The sequence below is a fragment of the Anser cygnoides genome, chromosome 2 (assembly GCF_040182565.1).
Source record: "Anser cygnoides isolate HZ-2024a breed goose chromosome 2, Taihu_goose_T2T_genome, whole genome shotgun sequence".
Lineage (NCBI taxonomy): Eukaryota > Metazoa > Chordata > Aves > Anseriformes > Anatidae > Anser > Anser cygnoides.
Window position 1 is genome coordinate 23384447 of NC_089874.1, and position 23751 is coordinate 23408197.

Here is a 23751-nt window from a genome sequence, read left to right on the forward strand (position 1 = left end):
GTAACTTGTCTGTTTACGCAATAACTGTTTTAACAAACTGTACTGTTTTCGTATGGTGCAGTTCAGCTAAATGCATTTTTCAAGCCAAGCTTTTACGTGTAGGTGCATTTTAATCCCACATATTATTTCATCATTCCTTCTCACGTTTTATGGCATAACTTCATACCTATAATGAATTTTCTGGGCGTCTCAGACGAATTAATAAATAACGTTTATCTAGAAGAAGAATGTTATATTCATTTTTGGCTAGTGTTTTCTTTCATGAGCAGTTTCAGGCCTGTGGTAGAGTGTGACCCCAGGCAGCAGCTAAGCACGTGCCAGCTTCTAGCTCACTGCCTGCCCTGCCCCAACAGAATGGGGGAGAGAATTGTAAAAGGAAAAACAATAAATCCTTGCAGGTCAGTTTAATAAATGAAAGGGAAAAAAGGAGGGAGCAATCACTCACCAATTCACCAGTTCCCTCCAGCAGACCAAGACCCAGCCACTCTCCAAGCAACAGCTACTTCAGAGAGACTTACCACAGTTTACTGCCAAACATGATGTTACATGGCATGGAATATCCCTCGGGTCAGTCTGGGGCAGCGCTCCTGGCTGAGCCCCTCCCCAGCCTCTTGCTGACCCCCAGCCTACTTACTGGGGTCACGGAGTGAGAAAGAGAAGGGCCTGAACTGTGCAACAGCTGAACCACTGGTGTGCTATCACCATTGTTTTAGTCCCAAATCTAAACCATGTCACCCTGTGGGCTGTTACAAGGAAAACAAACTCCATCACAGGCAGGTGGGAAGGGTTTTGACCCTTGTACATTAGTTGGCATATAAAGGTAGGAAGGGTAGGTGCTAGGGTTTAAAGAGGAGATAAAATATGTTAACTGACGTCACTGAAGTCTGATAGCTTAAAGTTTAAAGGGCAGTTAATGTATAAACTGACATAGCACAGTTCTTATATGTTTAAAAACATTGTATATAGGGACATAAACAGAGCAAGAAGTTAATAGAACAAAAGTCCCATATATAAGAGCACAATGCTGAAAGAGTTCTCTGATATGTTTTATCTCATCCCTGCTTGTAAGACGTTCTAACAGGCAGTCATACACTCGACGCATGGTGTCACAGACTTCATCTTGAAAATACCTAGCTCTCAAAACAAGCAACTTAAATTTTACTGATGTTCTAACAGACACGAGTAAAATGATCATTCCAAAAGCTAACGCTTTCAGTTTGTACATCTGTCCTACGCTGCCAAAGACAAAAGAATGTGTCTTATCTTCTGCCATCTGCATGGTATTTTTAAGACAAAAAATGGTAGGTTGCACTCCAGGAACTTTTTTTTTTATTGAATTATAGGAAAGAAGTAAACTCATTACAGAAAAACTTAGTATCTCCATAATGGTGGTTATTATACATGGTGACTTACAATTTTATGAAAATAAAAAAATCTTTAATAATTACAGGGTGAAAGTTAAAGATGACAGTACATGATTACTTGATATTCATTATCAAAACTAAAAAAGTGCGTAAAGCAATACCTTCATAAAATATTCAATTTCTGATATTGAGATACACAATCATGGAAGCGTTTGGCAAAGCAAAACACGAACTGGAATGATAATTGTGATCATCCACAACTTCCTTTTTGATTTAGATGCTCATAACACACTGTATGAACTAAAAAAAAAAGAACAACCATTTATCAGAAGTACAGTAGAGTACAAGTTTCTTCTTTTTTCTCCTGTTTTTTTCTGTAAACATATTCAGTCCATGACCAACAAAGCTTTGAAATAACTATTTGCTAATTTTCATATGTAAATTAAAACAAAAAAATCTCCTTAACAACAACAGGACTACTTGAATCTCCTGTTCTTGTCATCTTGCATAGATACAGTCAGGAAGACAAGACCCACAAGTCTGGCTAAGTATGACTTCTGTGTACATTCCACCACTCTCCCTAAATACCTACCAAACCTTAAAACAAAACAAAAAGTCGAAGGAAGTGATGGTAGCAAGTGACAGACTCTAAGGTCTGCTTGAACCTTACTAGTAAGGAATCCATATAAAATGCATAATGAAATTGTAGAAATCTACACAAATGCATACAAACTTGTTAACAGAGTACCCAGTTCCAACTCTTTAACCTCACTGAACTCCAAAAGAAGAACTGAATAAAACACCCTCCCCACACACCTTTGCAGTCACTTCCCATTAATGTAGCAAAGACAGGCACAAACTGAAATTATTGCTGTTCACCTTCAGTTTTAAGTATTTCCTTAGTTTTACCCCCTAAGTTTAACTGATTCATTGAAGTTCACTTACGTCATCATACTGGAAATTCACAAAACCCTGCTGAGACACATCCCTTCTTCTAAAACATTCTGAAAAAAAATATTTAAAAGACAAAAACAAAAATTAAGTAAGAAATAGTTATTTTTTAAAATGCATTCTACCTAAGATTTTATTTTGGCCAAATGCCTAATTGGAAATGCTTGTTTGTAGTAACAGAAGACTAGCCCATAGCTTATACTACTCCTCATACTACAAACATTTTATGTAAATTTCTCACCTTCCTGAATTTTATTCTAAAGCAAAACACAAGGTTCAAGTTTGCAAGATGGAACAAACTGGGAAATGACAGCAGAGCAAAACAAAGGCAAGGAAAAAAAAATCCCCAAGCCACATAAATGACAACTCACGAAGAACACAGCAATTCATTCCAAGACTTAATGGATCTTCATACTTACCATATACAATGCTTTGTGTTCCACTATTAAATACAGTTTCCCAATTTTGATAACACAACTTTCCTAGTCTCTTGCATAAAGCTCATACTAGTCCATTTTTCAACGGGGATCGAAATAATCAATTTATAATTGTTAGAGTTCTGCCTGTAAATTCTATTGAAAGAAACCAATTTTGCATTACGTAAAAGTTAAAGTTGAACTTGAGATACCTCAATAATCAGATTTTATGAAATAAAAACATATTACAGAGATGAAAGTAACAAGGCTATAATCCAACACACCGGTAAGAGCTCTGAGCTTCACACAGCAGGCAATGTAATCGTCAAATGTAATCTTTCCACGAGTGCTGTATCGCCTTGTGATTGCGGTCACTGCCTGCGGGCTCAATCTAAATCCTATTTGAAAATAGAAAGACTGCAATGAAGACAGGTAGGTTAACACAATCCAACATTTTTATTGGAAATACCACGTGTCAGTTATTACAGGATAATTGGTATGGGGAATGTTGGAACTCAGCATCAGATGCAAGGAAATTTCACCACTTACCCATATTTGTCAAAGCTTTCTCCAGTTCTTCACGATCCACTGTGCCACTTCTATCGCTGTCAAAACTTACGAAGTGTTGCTTCCAGCCATTGACCACAGCCCACAGTTCTTTAAACTCATTAAATCCCAGTGTGCCAGACATATCCCTCTGATTCCAAAGCTAAGAAAAAGTTTCCTTGACTTCCAAAATTAAAAGTCCTCTGTTAAATGGAAATTGGTATTTTTATCATCTGTAGTTAAAAACTCTTTCTTTGACGGTCAATATTAACAATATTTTGACTACTTCTTTTGACAGCAAACTAACTAGAGCATCCCACAGCACTGACAGAGATAATAGCACCGGCCAAAACCAAATGCCAGTGAACTTGCCATCCACACTTCTCAGTGAAGCCTGATAAAAACTATTTGCTCTTTGTGAATATAACTGAATTAACAAATTCCTCTTTTATCTGCTGCAGTGCAATTGTTACTGATAAAATACATATCTGAAATAAAATTACATGCCAAATACAAAAAAGTAAGTTAGAATAATATCAGATCTCTGGTATCCATAGCAGTTTGTTCCAGGTGACCTATCGGTCCTTTCAGTTTAATTTCTGCTTTTTCTTTTTAAACAGCAAAACATTTGAACATGAGAGCCTAACTTTTAACTATTAAACTCTAAAGATTCCAATCCATCCTTGCACAGCATACCTAAATTTTCCACAGGTTGTATGGCTGAATGCCATATACCCTCCCATTAGATACCTGAATTTGATAATTCAAGGAACAGGATTTAGGGGGCCCTCAAATACCATTAGGCTGTGTAGTACAGATGCTTAATTCATTAGGACATCTATGATGCTGTCTAGTTTCAAAAGCACAATGAGCTATTTGAACAAACCTCCATTCTGGGCTGTCAGATCTGACTCTTCATACATGCAGTGGGGAAACAGTCCCCTAGACTTAGAGACCCCCCTTGTGATAAAAAGACCAGTCACTGACAGACAGATTTGTTAGAATTATTTCATCTTCCAAAATGAGTAAGAATGGATTTTTTTGTGTCCCCAGTCATAATGATCATAACATATATCAAGTGCAGGCTGGAGGGAAATTAAAAAGCATTTTCCAAATTTTGTGCACCCTCTTATCCTTGCTTGCATAATGCAAAAACGTTTATATTTCATAATAAAGGATACATCCAGCATTGAGATCATGAGCCTGCAAGTCTCTACGTTGAAAGCTGTTTAAATTAGAAAAATGAAAATAAGTTATATTACAAGAATGATTTTCAGTTTTGTTCATCTAAATGTAACATTTTCAATTGCTTATTGTAATATACAATGCCTAAAATGTTATTATTTCTTCCACTGTACACAGCCATGCTATGTTTTGATCCAAGTAAGGGCTTTTAATCATTACTTGTTAGAAACAGTGACAGCAGACAATGTGGAGACACTTCAAATTCTATATAAAATTAATTTGCTCTTATCTCAATCCATAAAGGTTTTGGGTTTCAATCAAAGCGGTCATTTATATTTTAGTACAGAAACCACTTTAGCACGGTACTTTGCTCAACTTTATGAACCAAGCACTATGCACCCCGACAGAGGTGTTCTGCCACAGAATGTTTTAGTCCATATCCAAGTTCACCTTCAAAACCAAACACCTTTTAAGAATTGTCTTTCCATTACAGAACACAACACTTCTGCAACTCCCAGCTCAGCGGCAGGCAGGAAGGCAGTTGAGAAGGGAAACCCTATCCACACAGAAATACAGCGAATTTACATTTCAAAGTAGTCTGTATGGAAAGAAAACCATGCAAATAAAAGAAACTGCAGAAAGCACAACTACAAGCATTTTCTGGTAGATGGCATAAGAATTAGTGCACTCAAGCGCTTTTGTTTGTTTGTTTGTTCAAATTGTTAACTTACGTTTATACGCTCCTGCAATCCCTGACTGGGTGAGACATCTCTGTAGCTCATCAGCATCTATTTGTCCATCCTTTCGATAACAGAAGATGTATCAGCTATTGCTTTAGTTCCCTCTCCCAGTTTCTCCCAGTACCCGCTCCCTTTTCAGTGGCATTAATTTACCCTTTCAAGGAACAACTGATTACCCCTCTCTTTCTGCTACATGACAAACTGCCTTTGATAACCCATATCTCTAACGATGTTTCTTTAGTTGATATTTTTGCAACACAAACAAGCTTTCACATCTAGTGATCTCAAAAAATGAAACTGGTATTTTTCTTTCTGGTATTTAACTGGTATCTTTTTCACTTTAACTTAGAGACTTATGATCTCATGGCTACACAGGAAACCTGGAACCCAGCTCATACATACCCTCCTCTCGAGACAGCCTTAAGACTTATAAATCTTTAAAAAAAAAAAAAAAGTTTGCTTGCTTGGGAATAATAAGCAAAACAAACAAAAGCAGAAAGCAAAGAATTTGGAAAGAAAAAGAAAAAGACACCGAAAAGATACCTATCTGTGCAATCCGAAAAGTGACTCCCTTCCCAAGCATCCTTCTCAAGCCAAATAAAACAACAGCTAAGTCATGGAAAGCAATGAGCTGTCAAAAGTGGAAGTGCAACGCTAGGCCACATTCCTCACACACCCACCATAAAGTTTTGTTCACAGAGAGTTTTGAGTATAATTTAATCTCATTCAAGGAGGGAATGTTACATCTGCAGATACCAAAACCAACGCAACTTTAGTGTAAAGCATTAAAACGGGGAATAAAGAGTTGCTGTGCATTTAAGAGAAATTTATTTGCCTTGGCATTTTCCTAAGATTTTTAAAACCACTGCACAGAGATATGCTACTAAATGGCCTGGTTAAAATGATGTGGGCAGCTAACTTTCAGAAACGAAGTAACATTTATAGGAAAAAAGTAGTAGTTAATACACTAAGTGATGTTTTACAAGGTCCGGAAAAAGAGCAGCAACATTTTGATTCTATGTAACATCGATAGGGGTGAAAAAAACAGAATTTCTTCTGATCTACTCCATCACTCTAACTACACAGATGTAACAGAAACATTACACTCAAGAGAAAATAAATAATTAACTAAATAAAAACAATAAATTAGCCGTGCATTGTAAGAAACAAATATTTTCAAAGGCCTCGCGTATTCTGAAAGAAAGGCAGGATCTGTATAATTTCATAACAGAAAGCAAGACAGAAAAGCATGGTTTTTATTTTTATCATGATTAACATTACTGTAAAGGTACTTGGCCTTCTATTTATTTTTCTCAGGTAGAACTTAAGGAAACTATAAAAGGCACGGAGGCTTTGCAAACAGATTAAAAAGAAAGATTATTAGGTCCTACAAAGATAGAGTCAATTCATTTAATAAACATCTGACTTTTTTCAATAAACAAAGGCAATTAATTCCTCAAACATAAAACAAGATTTCTGTTGTAAACTACTTCAAAGAAAGCTCAGAGATAACATTATATATTGTTTAGGCATAAAAACAGCACAGCAGCAAACCAAGATGAAAAACTTCACTAATTCTATAGTAAGTTCTTACAGAAAACTGTGAGATGTGGCTTTTTGCAGACTTACATGGATGGCTATAAAAACAACTGGTAAGTCACCTGTTTGATTTCACTGTCTCCTTGCAGGATTCTTACCAGACAACCACTGGTCCCTGAAACAGACTCTGTTGATTCCAAGGGTAACATTTCAAAAGCTACCCTGTTTACTCAAATAAGGAATGACTCTGCCATATAAAAGGTATTTAGAGTACTAACTTCAATACTTTAAGTACTAACTTGATCACACCCATTAGCTCACTGGGTCACCAGCTTTTGGTGACCATGCTGCACTCGAGTAGTCTGGCAGCGGTCTGTGCTTTGCTGAGGTCCAGCTCTTGTCACCTGTTCTCCACAGCGCTGCATCCTGTTTGCTGTTATCACCCTTTTTCCTCTCTACAATAGGAGTGTACTCATTTTTCCAGCACTAGTTACAGGCTCTACCTAGCACATTATCTGGTGGCACCAGATGCAGAAGCATCTGAGCTGGCAGGAAGTTGTAAGCACACATTCAGCAGAATTTAGATTGGGCTACGCCTTACTGGACAGGCATTCACCTTTATTACAAAAACATGATTTATGTATGCATAAGCAATGTTACAGAAGTAACACACAGACTGTAAGATGCATTATTAATTCAAATGAGTAACAGAGAACAAAAAGCAGTAAGCCAAATTACAGTCTTAACCTGGGAATTTAAACATCGACTAGTCTGCTGGATTTAAATTTCCACGTTGTGGTTACGTGCACCTGTGGATATCAGATCCAGAAGCAGAGTTTCAGATTTCCACACACCCTATGTGTACAATAAATAGCTTTGTTATTAGTATTGCCAACAAAGACAGAACTTCTTCCTCAGTAAATCTAACTCACATGCTCCTAACCTTTGCAACCCGTTTCAGGAACTATGTATTTCTAGTAACATCCATAATTACACAAAAATTATGTATGCCATGAAATTACAAAAAAAAAAAAAAAAGAAATAAAAAAACGCAGTGCAGAATGACAAAGCGGAAAAAAAGACCTAAAATACAAGTTGTGAATGCCCTTTCCCCTGACAGAGTAATCACTCTATCCTACGAGCACACCCTGATGTTGGCACAGATAAAGACTGCTATTCCATTTGTGAATCCATTAAGCCACTTTATCACACAATGTATTTCTTGTTAGCATTTCCCACTCTTAACACAAACATCTCCACAGCTGATGTTCCCCATCATTTCTGGCTTCCTTCTCCAGAAACAGCATTCCCCAACAAATGGCTAAACCACAATTCAGTTCCAACGTTTCCTGTAATATATAGTTACTGAATAGTTTTATACAGGAACTATAGGCTGTACATGAATGCAGCTATACTGTACATAGTACAGCTATACAGCATGTAGTACAGCTGTATATAGCTGGGCAGTAACTACACAGTTTGAATAATGCTAACTAGCTCTTCAACCGTGCTGATGCATTTTAGCAGCCACGCTAAGTAAGACCAATCAGCTATTTTTTTCAAAAACTTGAAACTACAGAGCTCTTCCTACTGCAAACATTCAGCATCCCTCTTTCTAAAACCTCATGTAGAAATGACTCTCCAGAAAAGTATTTCCAACAAATGAGTAACATTTAAGCTTACCTGCCCTGCTACTGCAGAAAAATAACCATACAAAGGATCCTGAGCTTGTCCAGGGAATGCTGGTCCTCCTGGGGCTCCGCCATACTTATAAATCAAGAATAAAAATGATTAGTTTTAAATTAATGCTTCAGTGTAAGTAATTGTACTGTCTGTACTTAAGAATCAACATGTGTTTTTATATATATAGCATGTTAAAAAGTCTGAACAATGAAAAAAAAACCACACAGTTCCTTTAGAAAAGAAAGCACACAGTCCTCAGATTGGTACGCTCATTTAGTACAACTTAAGCACATCAGGGTAAAACCTTGCACAGGGACAAGTTGCTCATCCGGACGCAGTATCACATATTCCACCAAGCTTAAATTTTAAAGTCTAATACTAGTAAAAACGCGGTCCTGAAGATTAAGACTAGCAATGCACCTCTGACTTTTCTTTCCGCTTCAAAAAAAAAAAGTTGTGCAAGACAGACCTCGAAGGAAAACACTGGGAAGAAAACATGCATTAACATTCAGCTCGGAGACTGTTCTTTAACGTAACCGATTCTTAACTGAAACACCGCGATGTGACTTAATTTTGTTCGTGTTGAAGGGCTGGTAACCACAAAGGAGCCTGTAAGCCGCTCGCCGCAGCAGCAGCTTTTCTGTCAGCCGCTGCGCTGACAGGAAAGCGCCGCCGGAGCCTCTCTAGAGGCGGCCTGAGGGCCCCCAGAGGCGACCCCGGGATCCCCGATGGGGAAGCAGGAAAGGGACGGGACGGGACGGGACGGGACGGGACGGGACGGGACGGGACGGGACGGGACGGGACGGGAGTGCCCCATCGCAGCCCAGTCCCCCCGCCGCAGACCAGGCAGCCCCGCCAGGCAGTCCCCAGCCCCGTCCCGGCCCCGCAGGCAGCCCCCAGCCCAGCCACCCGACCCTAGCCCCGCTCACCCCGCCCTGGTAGAAGCCGCCGCCGGGTGCCGGCTGCCCGGGATACGCCATCTTCTGCTCGCCTCTGCCCCGCCCGGCCCGGCCGCGCCCCGCGGCAACCACAGGGCCGGCCCCGAGGGGGGAGGGAGGAAAGCACGGAGGGCCGCGGGCTCTGGGAAGAGCCGCCTACAGGCGGCTGGAAACTCCGCCAGCCGTGCGAGGCAGCCGGCTGCCTCCTGCCAGCGGGGCAGTCGGGCAGCGCAAGGTGGTGTTGTTGGGAGCTGAGGGCGACCCCCAAAACTCCCCTCCGTTCCGGGTGGTACAGGCCGCCGGCCCGCAGCAGGCTTTTCCGCCCCACAGGCGGGGGCGCGGGCATGGCGCTGCCTCAGGGCTGCCCGCGGCCGGGAGGGCGCCGGCCCCTTCCTTTTCCTCCCCTGCCCTCAGCCCCTTCCCTCGGCTTTGTGCCGCCTGGTGGGCGCCCTGGTTGGTGACTCGTTTCGTTTTGGGCTACAGTAGTCGTCCCTATCGTGCCGTTATCTGCAAAGCCATTTGGAGAGCACTGGAACCGCTCACCAGAGAATCACCTGTGCTGACGGCAGGTTGTTTTTAAGTCACCTGTCTGTGATTTTTGAAATGGCCATAAAGGCCGTAAGCTCCATGGTTTTTATCTTTTGTGCATATACTTCATGCATGCCACAGAATGCATCGTTATGTCAAACGCGTTCTTCTCTTTTATGATGCTGTAGCTTTCTCTTCAAAGTGAACATCTAACCCTGGTCCCAAATAACAGAATCACGGAATCATCTAGGTTGGAAGAGACCTCCAAGATCACTGAGTCCAACCTCTGACCTAACACTAACAAGTCCTCCACTAAACCGTATCACTAAGGGCTACATCTAAACGTCTTTTAAAGACCTCCAGGGATGGTGACTCAACCACTTCCCTGGGCAGCCTATTCCAATGCCTAACAACCCTTTCAGTAAAGAAGTTCTTCCTAATATCCAACCTAAACCTCCCCTCGCGCAACTTTAGCCCATTCCCTCTCATCCTGTCACCAGGCACGTGGGAGAACAGACCAACCCCCACCTCTCTACAGCCTCCTTTAAGGTACCTGTAGAGAGCGATGAGGTCTCCCCTGAGTGTCCTCTTCTCCAGGCTGAACAACCCCAGCTCCCTCAGCCGTTCCTCGTAAGACTTGTTCTCCAGACCCCTCACCAGCTTCGTTGCCCTTCTCTGGACTCGCTCGGGCACCTCAATGTCTTTCTTGTAGTGAGGGGCCCAAAACTGAACAACTTTCCCTTGGGCCAGTAGATCTAAATCCTTTTGGAGCAAGGGAGAGGGAGGAACTGCCCTGTTCTGCAGGACTTACAAAGGGCTGGGTCCCACCAGTAGCCCTTGGTCTGCATCCACTCAGGTTTTGGCGATCAGCTAGGGGAGATTTGGCCAACACCAAGCAAAGTTTTGATGCAACAGCCTCCTCTTGCCTGGAGGAACCCACTGCTACCGCCTCTGTCTTATCCCTGCTGACCCCTTTTTGCTGCTGTAGCCCAGGCAGCAAAAGCTGAAGTGACCATGGCTTGGTCTGAGCTGGGGTATTTGTTTCCCAAGTATTAGAACGTCCTCATATTGAGAGGTATTTAATTAAGATGAGAAGTTATTTGCTACAGTCTGTATGACTGAAACAAATCTACTCATTAGGGCTTCGCAGGGTAAATGATTTAATGTCAGAAATCTAAAAGCATAGCATTTTATTGTCTGTTAGCATAACTTCTGAAGAACTTGATTAAATCTGAGTAGGACCTTATTAATTTAATCCCTTTAAGTTATAGTAAACTTTTCATTAAGAGTGAATCACCCTTCTCAGATTCCAAGTCATCCAGTAAACACGTCCTTCAGACAATATCTATATAGCATATTTTTTATTATTTTAGCACCAGTTACACTGATACTGTTAACAGATGCCACTAACGTGAAACCAAGTGCTGGGGTGTTCTGTGAAATTCAGCATTCAATAGGGTTGCCAACTCAAAGAGGGAAATCATTATGTAATACCTTCATCACACAGGGTATCATATATGAATTCCACCTTTCCAGGGCAGCTGAGAAGAAAAGCAGTGCATCTGGCTAGCTTTTCGGCTTAAGAAATACCTGTCACACAAGAGTATTTGTGAACACATCTGTTGATATTAAACTGTGCAGCAGTCAGTTTTATTTACCAGAATTAATTTATGTGTGGTATAGGTTATGAGAGACACAGTGCTGAACCTTGTTACGGTATATATAATAATATTTGGGCGAGAGGCCTTCGTAATCAAGATAGAGTTATAGTGATAAAAAATGAAAGTTTGGAAAGATTGAAAATAAGTGGCAAATAATATAAGTGATAAGATTTGAAGAGGTATACACTGATAAGCAAAATGTCAAATCATTTGTATGTGTGGCCAATAGATTAAAGATAATAGGAACGATTTTTTAACTGCATTAGTGAGAAAAAACAGATAAGGTGCAGGCCTGGTGGTAGATGAAGGTGCTAAAACTGCAATAGCTGTATAGGTAAACCTGTTTCATAAGGGGTTTATTCTTTGTTTTGTGTATTCAGCATGACTATTTAGACATCTTCCATTTACAGTACTTCTTCCGAGACTATTGGCAATGAGCACTGCTTTCTCTGATTAATATTTGTGTGATTGTCTAAATTCAGCCACACCTAAGAAAAAGAGCTGGGAGACAGCTAGAACAAAGCAGTGTATTCTATGTGGTTTGTTGGGTAGGTGTTTTGTTTGCACTGGTGCATTTAGCTTTTATTTAGTTTTTATCAAGGCAAAAGGAAGGCAGTGTGAGATTAACCAGTACATATCTGCCTTCTGCAGGGCTCCTGATCTGTGCTAGCTGTTTAAATCACAAGAAATTAGACCATTAGGAATACACCAGTAAGAAATTTGTGCAGATCTCAGAGAATATGTAAGCCCTCTAGTGGGAATACCGAAGACAAGAAACACAGAATGCTGGTACTGTTGCCCTTCTTGCCCTTCTGAGATTAGAACTAATTACATTTTCCCAAGAAAAGGCCTAAGTAAAATATTTTTGTCTAGAAAGTGAAAACTTGGTGTGCAGCTTCCATTCCATAGCTTTTTCTGGATTCTTTGTGATGAGATTTTAAGTCGTTCAAAACTGAGCTACAGTAATAGCGTTAGTACCTTGAAACCTGATTGCTGTATTTACTATGCTTCCTCACAGTGGATGAGAGGCAAGCATAAATCTACCACTGGTCACATACCTGCTTGCCTGTCTTCCTTCCTGCTTGTCCCACCATTGAACTAAGTGTGTGTGTATTCAAGTCTGATGTGGGCTGACGCATGATGTGGGAATTCAGCCACCCTGAACTGGAAGCCTTAAGATCTTCAGTGTTGGCCCATCCTTGCCATCTGGTCCAGGGATCAGGGGCTGTGTGCTGAGGCTTCAGGCTTTCCTGGCAAACCGGGCATGGAATTTGTCCTTTCCAGAACTGCAATAAAAGAAGCTATGGAGGAAAACGGGAATTAAAGGGTAAAGCTCAAATTTCCTGAAATGTTTACTTAGCACTTCAGAAGCATTAAAAGCTTGAGAATAAGTTTATATTACTAAAGGAGGGACAAAAAATGATCCAATTACCCTTTTAATTGCCATAACTTGACAAGAGGCATAAATTCAGACAGTGGAAAGGTAAATATAGGACAGACCAGAGGCCTCAATATAATGCCTTGCTCAGTGCCTCCAATGAATAGTGCTTCATTGTTTGTCTGTTTTGTCGTTTTTGACACCAGCCTTTTTTTTTTTTTTCCCCCTGTTTACTGTACAGTATTTATACTCAGTTCTGCAGCTAGTTATTTTGTACAAGGATTTTCTGCTGCACTTATCACTATGATAGCCAAGTATTTTCCTGGTATCATCAAATAATGTGCTTGCAAGGGTGGGGAAGGTATTTAAGAAGAGAGTTACGGAGATGAAAAGTTTCTATAAATGTTGATTGTCCATTTTGACCTACTTGAATTTTCTCTAAGCCCATATGACTTCAAACCTTAGTTTTCCCTCCCAGCTCCAACCCCTTTAACGTCTCAGTGATGAACTTCCTTACTCCCTACTCCTTCCCTTCTTTGGTTCCTCTGCATTCAGCATGGTGGGTCTTCTTCATCACTCACTGGGCATCAGCAAGTGTATCACTGAAGGCCTAAAGCAAGGTAATCTTAATTGTGGATGGCGCAGTACAATAACACAACCTAATAACACAAACTAGCACATTCATTTCATTATAAATATTGCAGTTTGTGCATTCCCAAGGCAGGACATCTTCACTGAATTAAAGCTAAAATGTAGTTTTGCAGTAGCAACATTATTTCTATTTTACGGCTTGCAGTTGGATGATTCCCAAGATGGTCTTTAGCTAAAGTTGTAATTAAGGCATTAAGATATCTGAGAACAGCAGTGATACATGCCTGTGACTTGGAAAAGACGTTTAAACTTTTGCTTTCTTTGCATATCACTTAGCAATTGAACTGTTTATAAAGGATTGCAGCACAACAAAGTTCATCAGTAAGACAACTGATTCCCTCTTATACAACACTTGCTACAGTCGTAAGTATCATCATATAAGTTCTGATATATATCAGAAAATATAATCTGGTATTTTACTTCCATTTGGGTGAAACTCAGGTGTAATGACTAGAAGATTGGCATTATCTTGTGAAGCTCCTAGGTCCAGATGGAAAGCAAGCCCTAAGAACCCCTTTTCCTGTGAAGCAATGTCACAGGTATTCAGCTACAAGAGGGTATTTCTGGTACCATTCCCTATTTTCTGAATAATTTCCTTAAATAAAGCAAAACAAAACAAAACAAAACCCACTGTGGCTATCTGATGAAAAATGGACAAATAGTCCAGGAGGCAAAGCCTGAAATGTATAATCTGTGGGCTAAAGAGAAGAGTCCCATGTGTTTCTTCTCTTCATTAAAGTTTCCGTTCTGGCTGCACAGTGGCTTGATTTTAATACATGAGCTGAAGCATATTGTTTTGCGAAATTCCCTGTAGCTAGGAATTTAGAGCACAGGCTTGCCCTGAGGAAGCCTAAAACTCATTTCTGCCACTTTATGGGTATAAACCCTAAGCATTAAGGCTTAGCTGTGCATTAGTTATGCAAATAATTGGCGCAGTGCTGTTCTCCCTGCCATGTTTCGCACTGAGCTCAGTTCTGCCAAGTATTCCCATCCGAGGCTTTAGGAATTACGGTCATCTTGAGTTCCAGTATGGTGTTAGGTGGGAAACAAGCTCATATCGGTTAGTCAGCCATGGAGCAGTACTTCTGGACTCAAACCCAGCATATAGAACATAGAAATGGAGTTTCAGGTGTCTGAATTGCAGGGTTGTCACCTGTTAGGTCCCTGATGTCCGTTTGGGCTCTCATTTTTACCTCTCAAATTTCTTGGCAATTTGGGCAGATGTGCTTATTCGCTCTGTGTCTACTGCTTCAAAAGAGTTGACACCACTGCAGCGTTACCAGAATTCACCTTCATTTGCTGATCTGTAATTTCCATAATTGATGAGACCGGCTGAATTATTGGGGAAATGTCTTGGGCTGGTTTGCTGCAGCACTAACGTGGCACTCACACGCTAGTAGTGGCATGCAAATAGCTGACTTTGGGAAAGTAAAGCTTATTATGTTAAATGAATTTCTTTCTTTATTTAAGGTAAGGGCACAAATGCAGTGCCCAAGTACCACGAGTGATGTGACAGACTGGGGGAAATCACACTTTTCAGCATGACTGGAGCGAAAGAGTTGTGCCACACCCTGCAGAAAAAAGTCCCATTTCTGCTCATGGTGTCTCCTCTTGGTGCATGTGCTGGTGACTACTTCTGTTACTATGCGGGGTGTGTGTCGAAAATTCCTCAAGTATTGCAACACACACCCCCAGGCGGCCAGCATATGATGTATTTGCAGTTCCTGTCACAAAATTTTATGATACCTTGAGTACACTTGTAAAACACAAATGTTCTTCCTCCTTCTGTGGCTTCTGTAAATATTTTTTCTCAAACATATAATTCCATATTTTCTTTGTTCCTCATATTAGCTTTTTTCTGTTCTCTCTCTCTCTCTCTTTTTTTTTTTTTTTCTATTCTCTCTCTCTCTCTCTTTTTTTTTTTTTTTAACTGCCTTTCCATTTAAGGACTCAGCCTATTGCTGTCGCAGAGATCGCCCACGAGGTGTCACAGTGGTACTGCCAATACGGGCACATCAGCCCATGCTTGGTGGCTTTTTAACCTAGACCCGTTTTTACCATATACAAATAGAAGCTCAGCCAAAAGCAGCAACAGAATCCACCTTGACCGATGTCAGATACTTCTGCTTGGGTCTCAGTTCTGATCCGTAAAATGAGCCCTGAGCCATTCTTCGTGCCAAACTCCCTTTGTAAACAGTGGTTTAGGAGTTTAGATGTAGGCTTGTATACCAGGAAAACAAACAAACAAACAAAAAAACCCCACCAACCTTAGCATAGGTTCATTCATGCATATATATTTGAAAAGCTGATCTGAATTTTTTGGCTAATATATAAATGTTTGGGTATGATAGTTTTAAATAACTAGAATAGTTAATCACTGTAATTTCTAAAATTAGCTGTAGTTTTGGAGATAAATTTTGTCTTTATGAAAAATGTTATGGTGTCCACAGAAGAGGGGGAAGTCTGGCACAAAGTATTTCATTTTGCCATATTTTATATAAACTAGATTGCAGGGAACTTTTCCCTCTGTTGGGAGTAAGAAAATGTTATTTGGGAAAATTCTTTCTATCCACCTACAGAGAGTGAGTGCTATCTACAAATGAGGTCAAGATTAATCATAGTCAGTAATCATTAGCCAGCTGTATATGCTATAGCATGTATTGTATCAAAACATACTAGTATTTGAGTCATTGAGCCTGAGGGCATGGTACCATGGCTATCAGGACAGCTGATAGCATACAGATTGTTCCTATTCTGCATTTGCCACATATCTTGCGCACTTTCCTTTGTTGTCATATTGATGTTTCTCTCTTGTCCAGTTCTTCTGCAGTTGAATCCTTTAATACTTTGTTAATATGTATTTTATAGATCACTGTTTCTTTTCCTTTTATCTGCTAGAAGCACATGAGTAAAATGATTAGAATTTTCAGGGAAATAAAATCAGTGTCCTACATCTTAATAGAAAAATCCACATATGTTGTTTGAAAGTATGAATAGGGCTTGTGAGAAAGCAAAGGGGTAAAGAGACCATCTGGGTTTTCAGTTGCTGTACTCTGTGCTTCAGAAAATTGAGGCCCTTTAATTAAAGAAGCTGCAAGAATTATTTCTTTTTTCTTTTTTTTTTTTTCTTTTCTGTTCTGACAACTGCGTATATTGCCACTAACAACAATACATATTTTTATATAATCTACCTGCTCCAGGAAACTTTACAGATGCTAATCACTTGCATTTTTGCTTTTGTCTTTTGCATGCTTTATGTGTTACAGCCAGGAATGAAGTGGCCTTGACCCATCCAAGAGCACTCTTTTCCAAGTATGCTGCAAAGCTTTCTGATTTCCTTTGAAATTTCTTTAAGTAAAAGATCAATCAGTTGGTGGCAGCAGACACTAAAAAAAAAAAAATGTTTTTGAAGTTTGGAGCTGCTCTCAGATGTAGGAACCCAGGCTGGGCAATGCCCACAGATAGGCTCCCATGGCTGGCTAAAGCCCTGGTGAAGCCAACAAAGCTGTGGATAATCACAGTCGTCTCCAAACTCCTCTGAACTGGGGTGTTTGTCTAACTCTTTAAGGATGTTCCCCTCCTCTTCCCTTTCTGCTTTTATCCACTGATTTTATTTATTTATTTTAATCATCTCTCATGTTAGCTAAGATCCAGTGTGGCTTTCTGAGGATTTAGCTTAAGCATAACACCTCTAAATTGCCTTGTCAGCCCTTCACATGCATACTTGGCTCCATCAAAATGAGTGTTTTCATCATGATCTAGAGGGGAGGCTGATGGAAAAATAAAAGAGTGAGTAAAAACCTAACAGCCACAATCAAATAAAACCACACCAATGTTCAGGGCAAAGCCAACTCCACAGCAATTCTGACATATGGGGTGGTTACCTGAGAGCTGGTGACTCTATCTTGCATTTAGGAGGTTCCAATTTTTCCCTGGCAGTGGGAACTGTGAGTTACCCCAAATAGTCCTATTTTGCACAGGAGCTTGTGATGATGCAAAGACTGAAGCAGTGACCAGTCTTGTGAAGCTCTCCGCTGAAAACCTGCTTGGGAGAGTGGGTCACAGCAGTTTAACTTTAAATTTTAAAAATTGTCTTCGATGTAGAATCAAATTAAGTATGAGCACTTTGTACTGAAAGAGAGGGAGTTAATTTTCTCCTGATGCCGAAATGAGAGCTCAGGTTGTCAACAGTGGTTTGATGCCTCTGATTTTGTCTTGCTTTGAAAATTTCTTACCTCTTTAGGTCCTTGTAAACAGAGATATCAAGATTCCCGCCCCCCCCCCCCCCCCCCCCCCCGGCTCTGTCTACTTATTTAATTTGTCAAATCTTTGTGTAGAACTTCCATAGCTCAACTAATTACAGCATGAGTATTCAGCAGAAGTAATCTCATTTAAGCATTTATTACTTCCAGGTTTGGGATTTAAGGCACATTCACAGTGCATTAGCATGACACCCAGCTCTTGCACTGTGATCCCTTTAGCTTACTTCTTCTGCCATAGGTCAGAGATTGAATTCAATTAGTTTATTTTCTCATAATGTATTTATTAGAAGATAAACTTCTTTGCTTCAGGAGTTGTTTCTACTGTATTTTATACTGAATTTACTTTTACTGTTTTTCCTGGCACATTTCTGACAGAAATGGTGTTTGGACTGATCACTGAAACTTTTTCCCAAATATCTAATGGGAAAATCCCTGACTCTATTTACACATACTCTGTGCTTTTGCCAGAGTGACCTACTTAAGAGACTGTTCCATTTTTATTTTATTTTATTTTTCTCGTAACTGTGTGGGGAAAGAAGGAGATGATGAAACAACATGATCAATTTTTCATTTATCTGTTTTCAGGACCTCTCAGAAGAATAAGCAAAAGGTGTGCAAGTGGCAGTGCTTACATGCTCATTCTGACGTTGTAAAAAAGAAACAAACATTAAGTGATGCAGTGTAACCTTTTGCATTGCACAGGCAATCACATTTCGTCTGATGCTGGTGCCCCTGTTCCAAACTCAGTGACTTGGGCTTGACTAAAGGATCCACTTTTGATCAAACTGTTGCAAGAGACAGTGAATTCACCCATGCTAAAGAATACTCACCTGATAACATTAAAATAATTATCCTCACTATTTTTATCTTCCAGGCACAACCAGAAGGTTTTTAATCTAAATTCATAGAGCTTTAACTCCAAGCATTTTTGTTGTATCTTTCTCATGCTGGGATAATGACATTTGATACTGATGCTTTGTCTCTCTAATGGTCCTATTACTTTTCCTAACCTGAGCATTTAAAACTTCTTAGTCTTCATGGTCCTTTGTTTGGAAAGTTGTAATGGAGCCATATATTTCCTTATGTGTGTTCCTTGAAAATAAGTGCAACAGCATCAAATGTCAAACACCTACACCTGAGAGGAATTAAACAAGTTTCTTTACTCTCAGCCTCTGGGTAGAGTGCTTTAAATTGAGTTGCAGCTTTAAACCAAGTCAAGGCTGCCTAAGTACGCTTGTGGTTTTATCTGAAGCTTATGTGATACTCCCTGTATGCTTCTCTCACCCCTGCTGCTCTTTTAAACAATCCGAGTCGTGTATGTTTGTATGGTTAGTAGCTTATGTGGGAGTTTCATAAGAGACAAGCTGCTTTTTCCCACTTCTCCGGATATTGGATTATGAAATTTCAGCATTGCAATAATGACCTGGGTGCGTTGGATTGCATTCACCCTTAACGTTTTTTAGCTGAATGAATTCAATTTCTGTAGTCTGTACATGTAAAGAATGTTTCTGCATTCTTACTCTCATTTTGGTGTACTGGAGTCTTCTCCAGAGTCCTCAGTGTCCTTTTCACCATGTGAAGCAATCCGTGGCTGGTGCCGTCCGCAGGTATTGAGTAACTTCCCTTCTCTGCACCTCTGAAAATCACGAGATCTTGTTAGATGTTACCCCTGTTCTCCTGTACTGCGAGTCCGCCGTGAATCATTTGAGCATGGTTCATAGCCCTTCCTAACAGCCCCTCTGGGAATTGTTTTCAGGCAGTGCTTTCCAGGGTACCTCTCCTTGTGTCTGAAGCACTGGCATGCCTTCATTGTTCCTGCGCAGTGACCTTCTGTAGGACTGGGTTTGATGGCACCGGGCCTAAAACCCACGGTTCATCAACTCTCTTCTGTGTGTATCCGTCCTCATCGCTCATAAGGATTTCCTCAGCAATGATTTTGTGTTTTATGTGACGTGCTGTAAAAAAAAAAAGGTGGACCTGCAACTAATTCCTGAGAAGCTCCCTAGAAACCACCCTATCTGATGGAGTTCTCCATCTGAATTTACCAGCACAGGTGACAAAAACTGCAGTCCTGCAGGTAATCTGCTAACTGTTTTCACAATGTTATCAATCATTTTTTATTACCTTTTTTTTTTTTTTTGTGAAACTATGTTAAAGCTTAGAGTATCTACAGCGACTGTTAATATTTTTAGTTTTTTAATTTTTATTATTTTTTTTTTTAACATTAAAAATTAGTGGTTGGGAATACCTTGAAGCTTTCATTGTCCTTATCAAGATACTTTAGTACACGGTTGTATTTCCATGTGTGCAGTAGGACCAGATATGATTTATATTTCTCCATAATTATATATAAAATCACACTTTTTACAAAACCTGAGTGATATAAAATCACAAAACCTGAGTTTCTTCTTTCTGAGGGGTAACATATATGTTCTATACATAACCACTATTCTGGACGCTTCAGGTAAGGCATGAAAATCATAAATTGTGATGCCTGAATTCTACCACTAAAACCAAAACCAGTCTATGTCTGTAAACATGTAATATATATAGATGTGAGGGTAAGCGGCTGTCAAAATTATTTGCCAAAAGTTGTGGTGAGTTTTCTGATGTTTAAATCAAGTTCAGCAATTGCTCAGAATACCTTTAGTTTGGGAGTTTTCAGCCGGTTTTAATGGATTACCTGCCAGCAATAACAAATGGAAACTAGGATAAAACTGCCTGTTGTCAGGAAGCTTAAACTTTACAGTAATCTGCTTTACTGTTGGAAAATTTGTAGGGGTCTGTGAACTGAAAAATATGAGAACTCCTGATAATTCAGAGAGGAATTAATTCAGGCAGTGTTTATAGCCCATGTTCTGCAGGAAGAGAGAATAGCTGATCACAAGGTTGCCTTCTGGCTCTCTAATCTGCAAAGCTCCTCGTAATTAGAGAACTACCCTCTGCTTTAGGAAACCTGTGTCCAATTCCTCTCCTTGCCTCTGACTTCCCATGTGATTTTGTGTTTGTCACTGACACAGGGATCATTAAAGAAACTTGGGATACGTCTGTGATGACAGTAGGGTGTGAATTTAACAATCTGCTACTTTGTAAAAGACAGGGAAGTCTTGAGTTTGCCAGGAAACATGGTGTTTGTCTGGTTGTTTGAAGAAGAGATGCTAGAAGGCATTCAGTGGGGTATTCAGTGATCCTTAGGTGTCTGGTACCGTCCCAATAGTCAGGGTAGACCTGCATAAGTCCCTTGATCTCTCTCAGATTTTTGTGGCTGGACAGAAGGTATCTGTGAGGCCCTGGCACCATCGGGTACCTTCAATTATTGTATTTATTCATCTCGACAAAGCTAAGAAGGCTTGATAGTAAAACAAGACCAAAGTTTCTGCAGTGGGACTTAACGTTTGACCTTTAGACCAATCCAATTAAGGATGGGATTTGGTTTCCAGTCTCTGCTTATGGGATTGGAAAACAAAAGCTACAGGCAAAACAAACAAACTGTAATCCTATATGCATTTAACATAATTCCCTCTAATTACTTCTGCACCCATCCTCCCTGATAGCCTCAGCCAGCTCTGAGGGATAGGGGTGCCGGGTCTGTCCTGTCCTGGGGCTCCTGCAGCTCTGGTTCATTGCTAGCCAAGCGGGGAGGGGGACACTGCTCTGTCCTCTCCCTCCCTCCGTCTGTCCCTCCCTCCCTCCATATTCTAATCATTTCTTTACTTTCTTTCCATATGCTTTTCTCCAGAATGATTCTTTGAAAATACTTCCTTTCCTCTATGGCCGCACTTGGCCATAGATCATTTGTCCCAAACATACTTGTTTTGGGACATCCTGTTTTGGTCTAACATTATTCAACCACTTGTGTGAAGCTTTTCTTAGATGAAATCTGAGTAACTGTGAAGAGAAGCAAGCACAGCGAAGGGGCTGCATTTGAATGAATCCTGAATTATGTGCCAAAGTGAATGTGGAAACCAAAACAGAGATAGGACTAGAGGATGTGTGTGAAGATATATGGACAAAAAATACCACTTCTGTTTTGCAGTGTTTGGAGAAATTAGCTAGGTTTCATTCAATTCTCTGAGCTCTGTGAAAGTTCTCTCAAGGCTCTGTGGTGTATGTTTTTCTAACACTGATGTTCCTTATAAGAAATCAATATGTCTAGGATCTAGTCATGTCAGAGCTAATATTTATGTCAATTCTGGATTCCCAGATTCAGGAACATCAAATTAAGGCAATATGCAACAATAAGAGATACGCTACTTTTCCTATCGCAATGCTATCTAAAAAATCTTGAGAAATGCCAGCTTTCTCCAGGGAGCCAAGCATTCAGGTTAACATCAGGGAGATGCAATTGGAGATCTGCAACAGAAGCACGCATAATGCACGGGAAAGGAAGAGTCTCTATAGAAAGAAAAGCTTTCTCTGTAGGAAAGAAAATCTTTCACAGTCTGTGGAAGAGATGCCATATTTAGGCTATTACTAAATAGAAAACACCAAAGATTTATTAAATATGTTAATCATAGTACAGAAGAGCAGCAGAGCGTAGGTTACACAGTTCCTGTTAGCATTCGTACCATTGACCAGTTCATTATTTGGAGTAGTGGATCAAAAAGGCTCACCAGTGTTTGAGACGAGAGAGGCTCTTCTAAAATCTCCTGTCTGTTAGCAGGTAACAAAACCCCCCCAAACCTGACATGCATGAAAAAAAGGGGCTTTCTGGACTGGATCACGAACAGTCAAATCTTGGAGTGAGATTAACTTAGATAAGGCAGCAAAGGCTGGCAGAAGGATGCAGAGCAAATAAAAATTGCAGACCTCAGGTCTCATGGTGCAGTGTGGTGGAACTAAAGAGAATTGCTCGGGTTCCTGTGGTTCAAGATCCAGCAATATCAGTGGTGTCAGCTGCATCCCCCTGGGGCCAGTGTGTGTCTGACATCCCATTACTGTCTTCAGACTTAAGTAAATCTAATTAATTAAAATACTTTCTTTTTGCTAATAAGTGCATTTTGGGGGTTGAAATGGATATTGAAACAAAAAGTTGAAGTTACATTGGTGACATTATGCTGTATGTAGATGTCTAAAAGTCACAATATACCTAAGCATTCTGCATCAAAACAAATATTGCACAATGAAATCCAAGTTCAGCTATCACAACAATATCCATGTGGCTATTTGTTTAAAAAGCTGCAGTTTATATTTTCTAAATGTTGACTGTTATTTAGAAGTAGAGTTGAGAGTCAATGGTTTATTCCTGCAGGAATTCTTATGTCCATATGCACTTAAAGGCTCTTCTTTTCTTCTGGGAACCATATAGAAAACACCCTTTCTAAATTTTATTCCACAGTCCTCTAATGTCCTTTCTAACCAGGCTTTGTAAGTAAAAATAAACAAATAAGATACGGAGAGCTCAGCCAAAAAAATGTACGCAGGATGCTAACACTTTTCTTAACATTTGCTATTGTTTTCAAAATACTGGCATTGAATTATTTTAGTTTAGCTATTATGTAAAAAGTGCTAAAGAGATGTTTCTCTACAATGTTCAAGGAATAAGTATGTAAATTTATGAAGTAAATGCTCTCCAGATGCCTAAGAATAAGAGGACACGAAATCCCTCACTTAGACTGGAAAAACAAGTGCTGCTGGAGATCTGACCTATTATTATCTACTGAAGTCAACAAAAAGCCCACTGCTGCCTTCAAATGAGAGGGCTTTGGATGGGCTCCTGAGAGCTGCCTCATGCGCCCAGGCAAACAAATAGCATTGTCTGCTTGGTTTGTACACAGCAGGTATTGGCATTTTATTCTTGGAGTAAACAGCAAATTGCAAATTGTACCTCACGGCTTGGCGTTTTCTGTAAACCCGGGTCTAGGTTTTAGCTTCACAAATCAGCCTGCTATCAGTCCTTGAAGAAGTCC

The 23751-nt window shown here is 40.1% G+C and overlaps 1 protein-coding gene and 1 long non-coding RNA gene across 3 annotated transcripts; one reads left to right on the top strand and one right to left on the bottom strand.

The window, feature by feature from the left end:
- Positions 1-1312: 1312 nt before the first annotated feature.
- SRI (sorcin) lies at positions 1313-9509 on the bottom strand. Of its 2 annotated transcripts, XM_048061717.2 has the most exons (8): positions 9354-9508; positions 8425-8508; positions 5194-5263; positions 4459-4502; positions 3281-3428; positions 3016-3129; positions 2310-2368; positions 1313-1664 (listed from the first exon to the last, which is right to left on the bottom strand). In XM_048061717.2, exons 1-8 carry the CDS (start codon positions 9402-9404, stop codon positions 1638-1640), a joined length of 597 nt encoding a protein of 198 aa, XP_047917674.1. In that variant the 5' UTR covers positions 9405-9508; the 3' UTR covers positions 1313-1637. The 2 variants fall into 2 exon arrangements, with proteins under 2 accessions (XP_047917674.1, XP_047917673.1); XM_048061716.2 differs by lacking the exon at positions 5194-5263 and having other exon boundaries at positions 9354-9509.
- Positions 8980-15188, top strand: LOC125182543 (uncharacterized). The gene is made up of 3 exons (XR_007162540.2): positions 8980-9035; positions 13857-13943; positions 15051-15188. It is a non-coding gene; the product is annotated as an uncharacterized lncRNA (long non-coding RNA).
- Positions 15189-23751: the final 8563 nt, after the last annotated feature.

Bases quoted from the DNA above. Each gene is read 5' to 3' on its own strand.
- SRI (XM_048061717.2), bottom strand. From the start codon at position 9,404: ATGGCGTATCCCGGGCAGCCGGCACCCGGCGGCGGCTTCTACCAGGGC. The intron at 8,509-9,353 runs GTGAGCGGGGCT...TTGATTTATAAG, and splicing joins GCGGCTTCTACCAGGGCGGG to TATGGCGGAGCCCCAGGAGG. The intron at 3,130-3,280 runs GTAAGTGGTGAA...ATTTTCAAATAG, and splicing joins GAAAGCTTTGACAAATATGG to GATTTAGATTGAGCCCGCAG.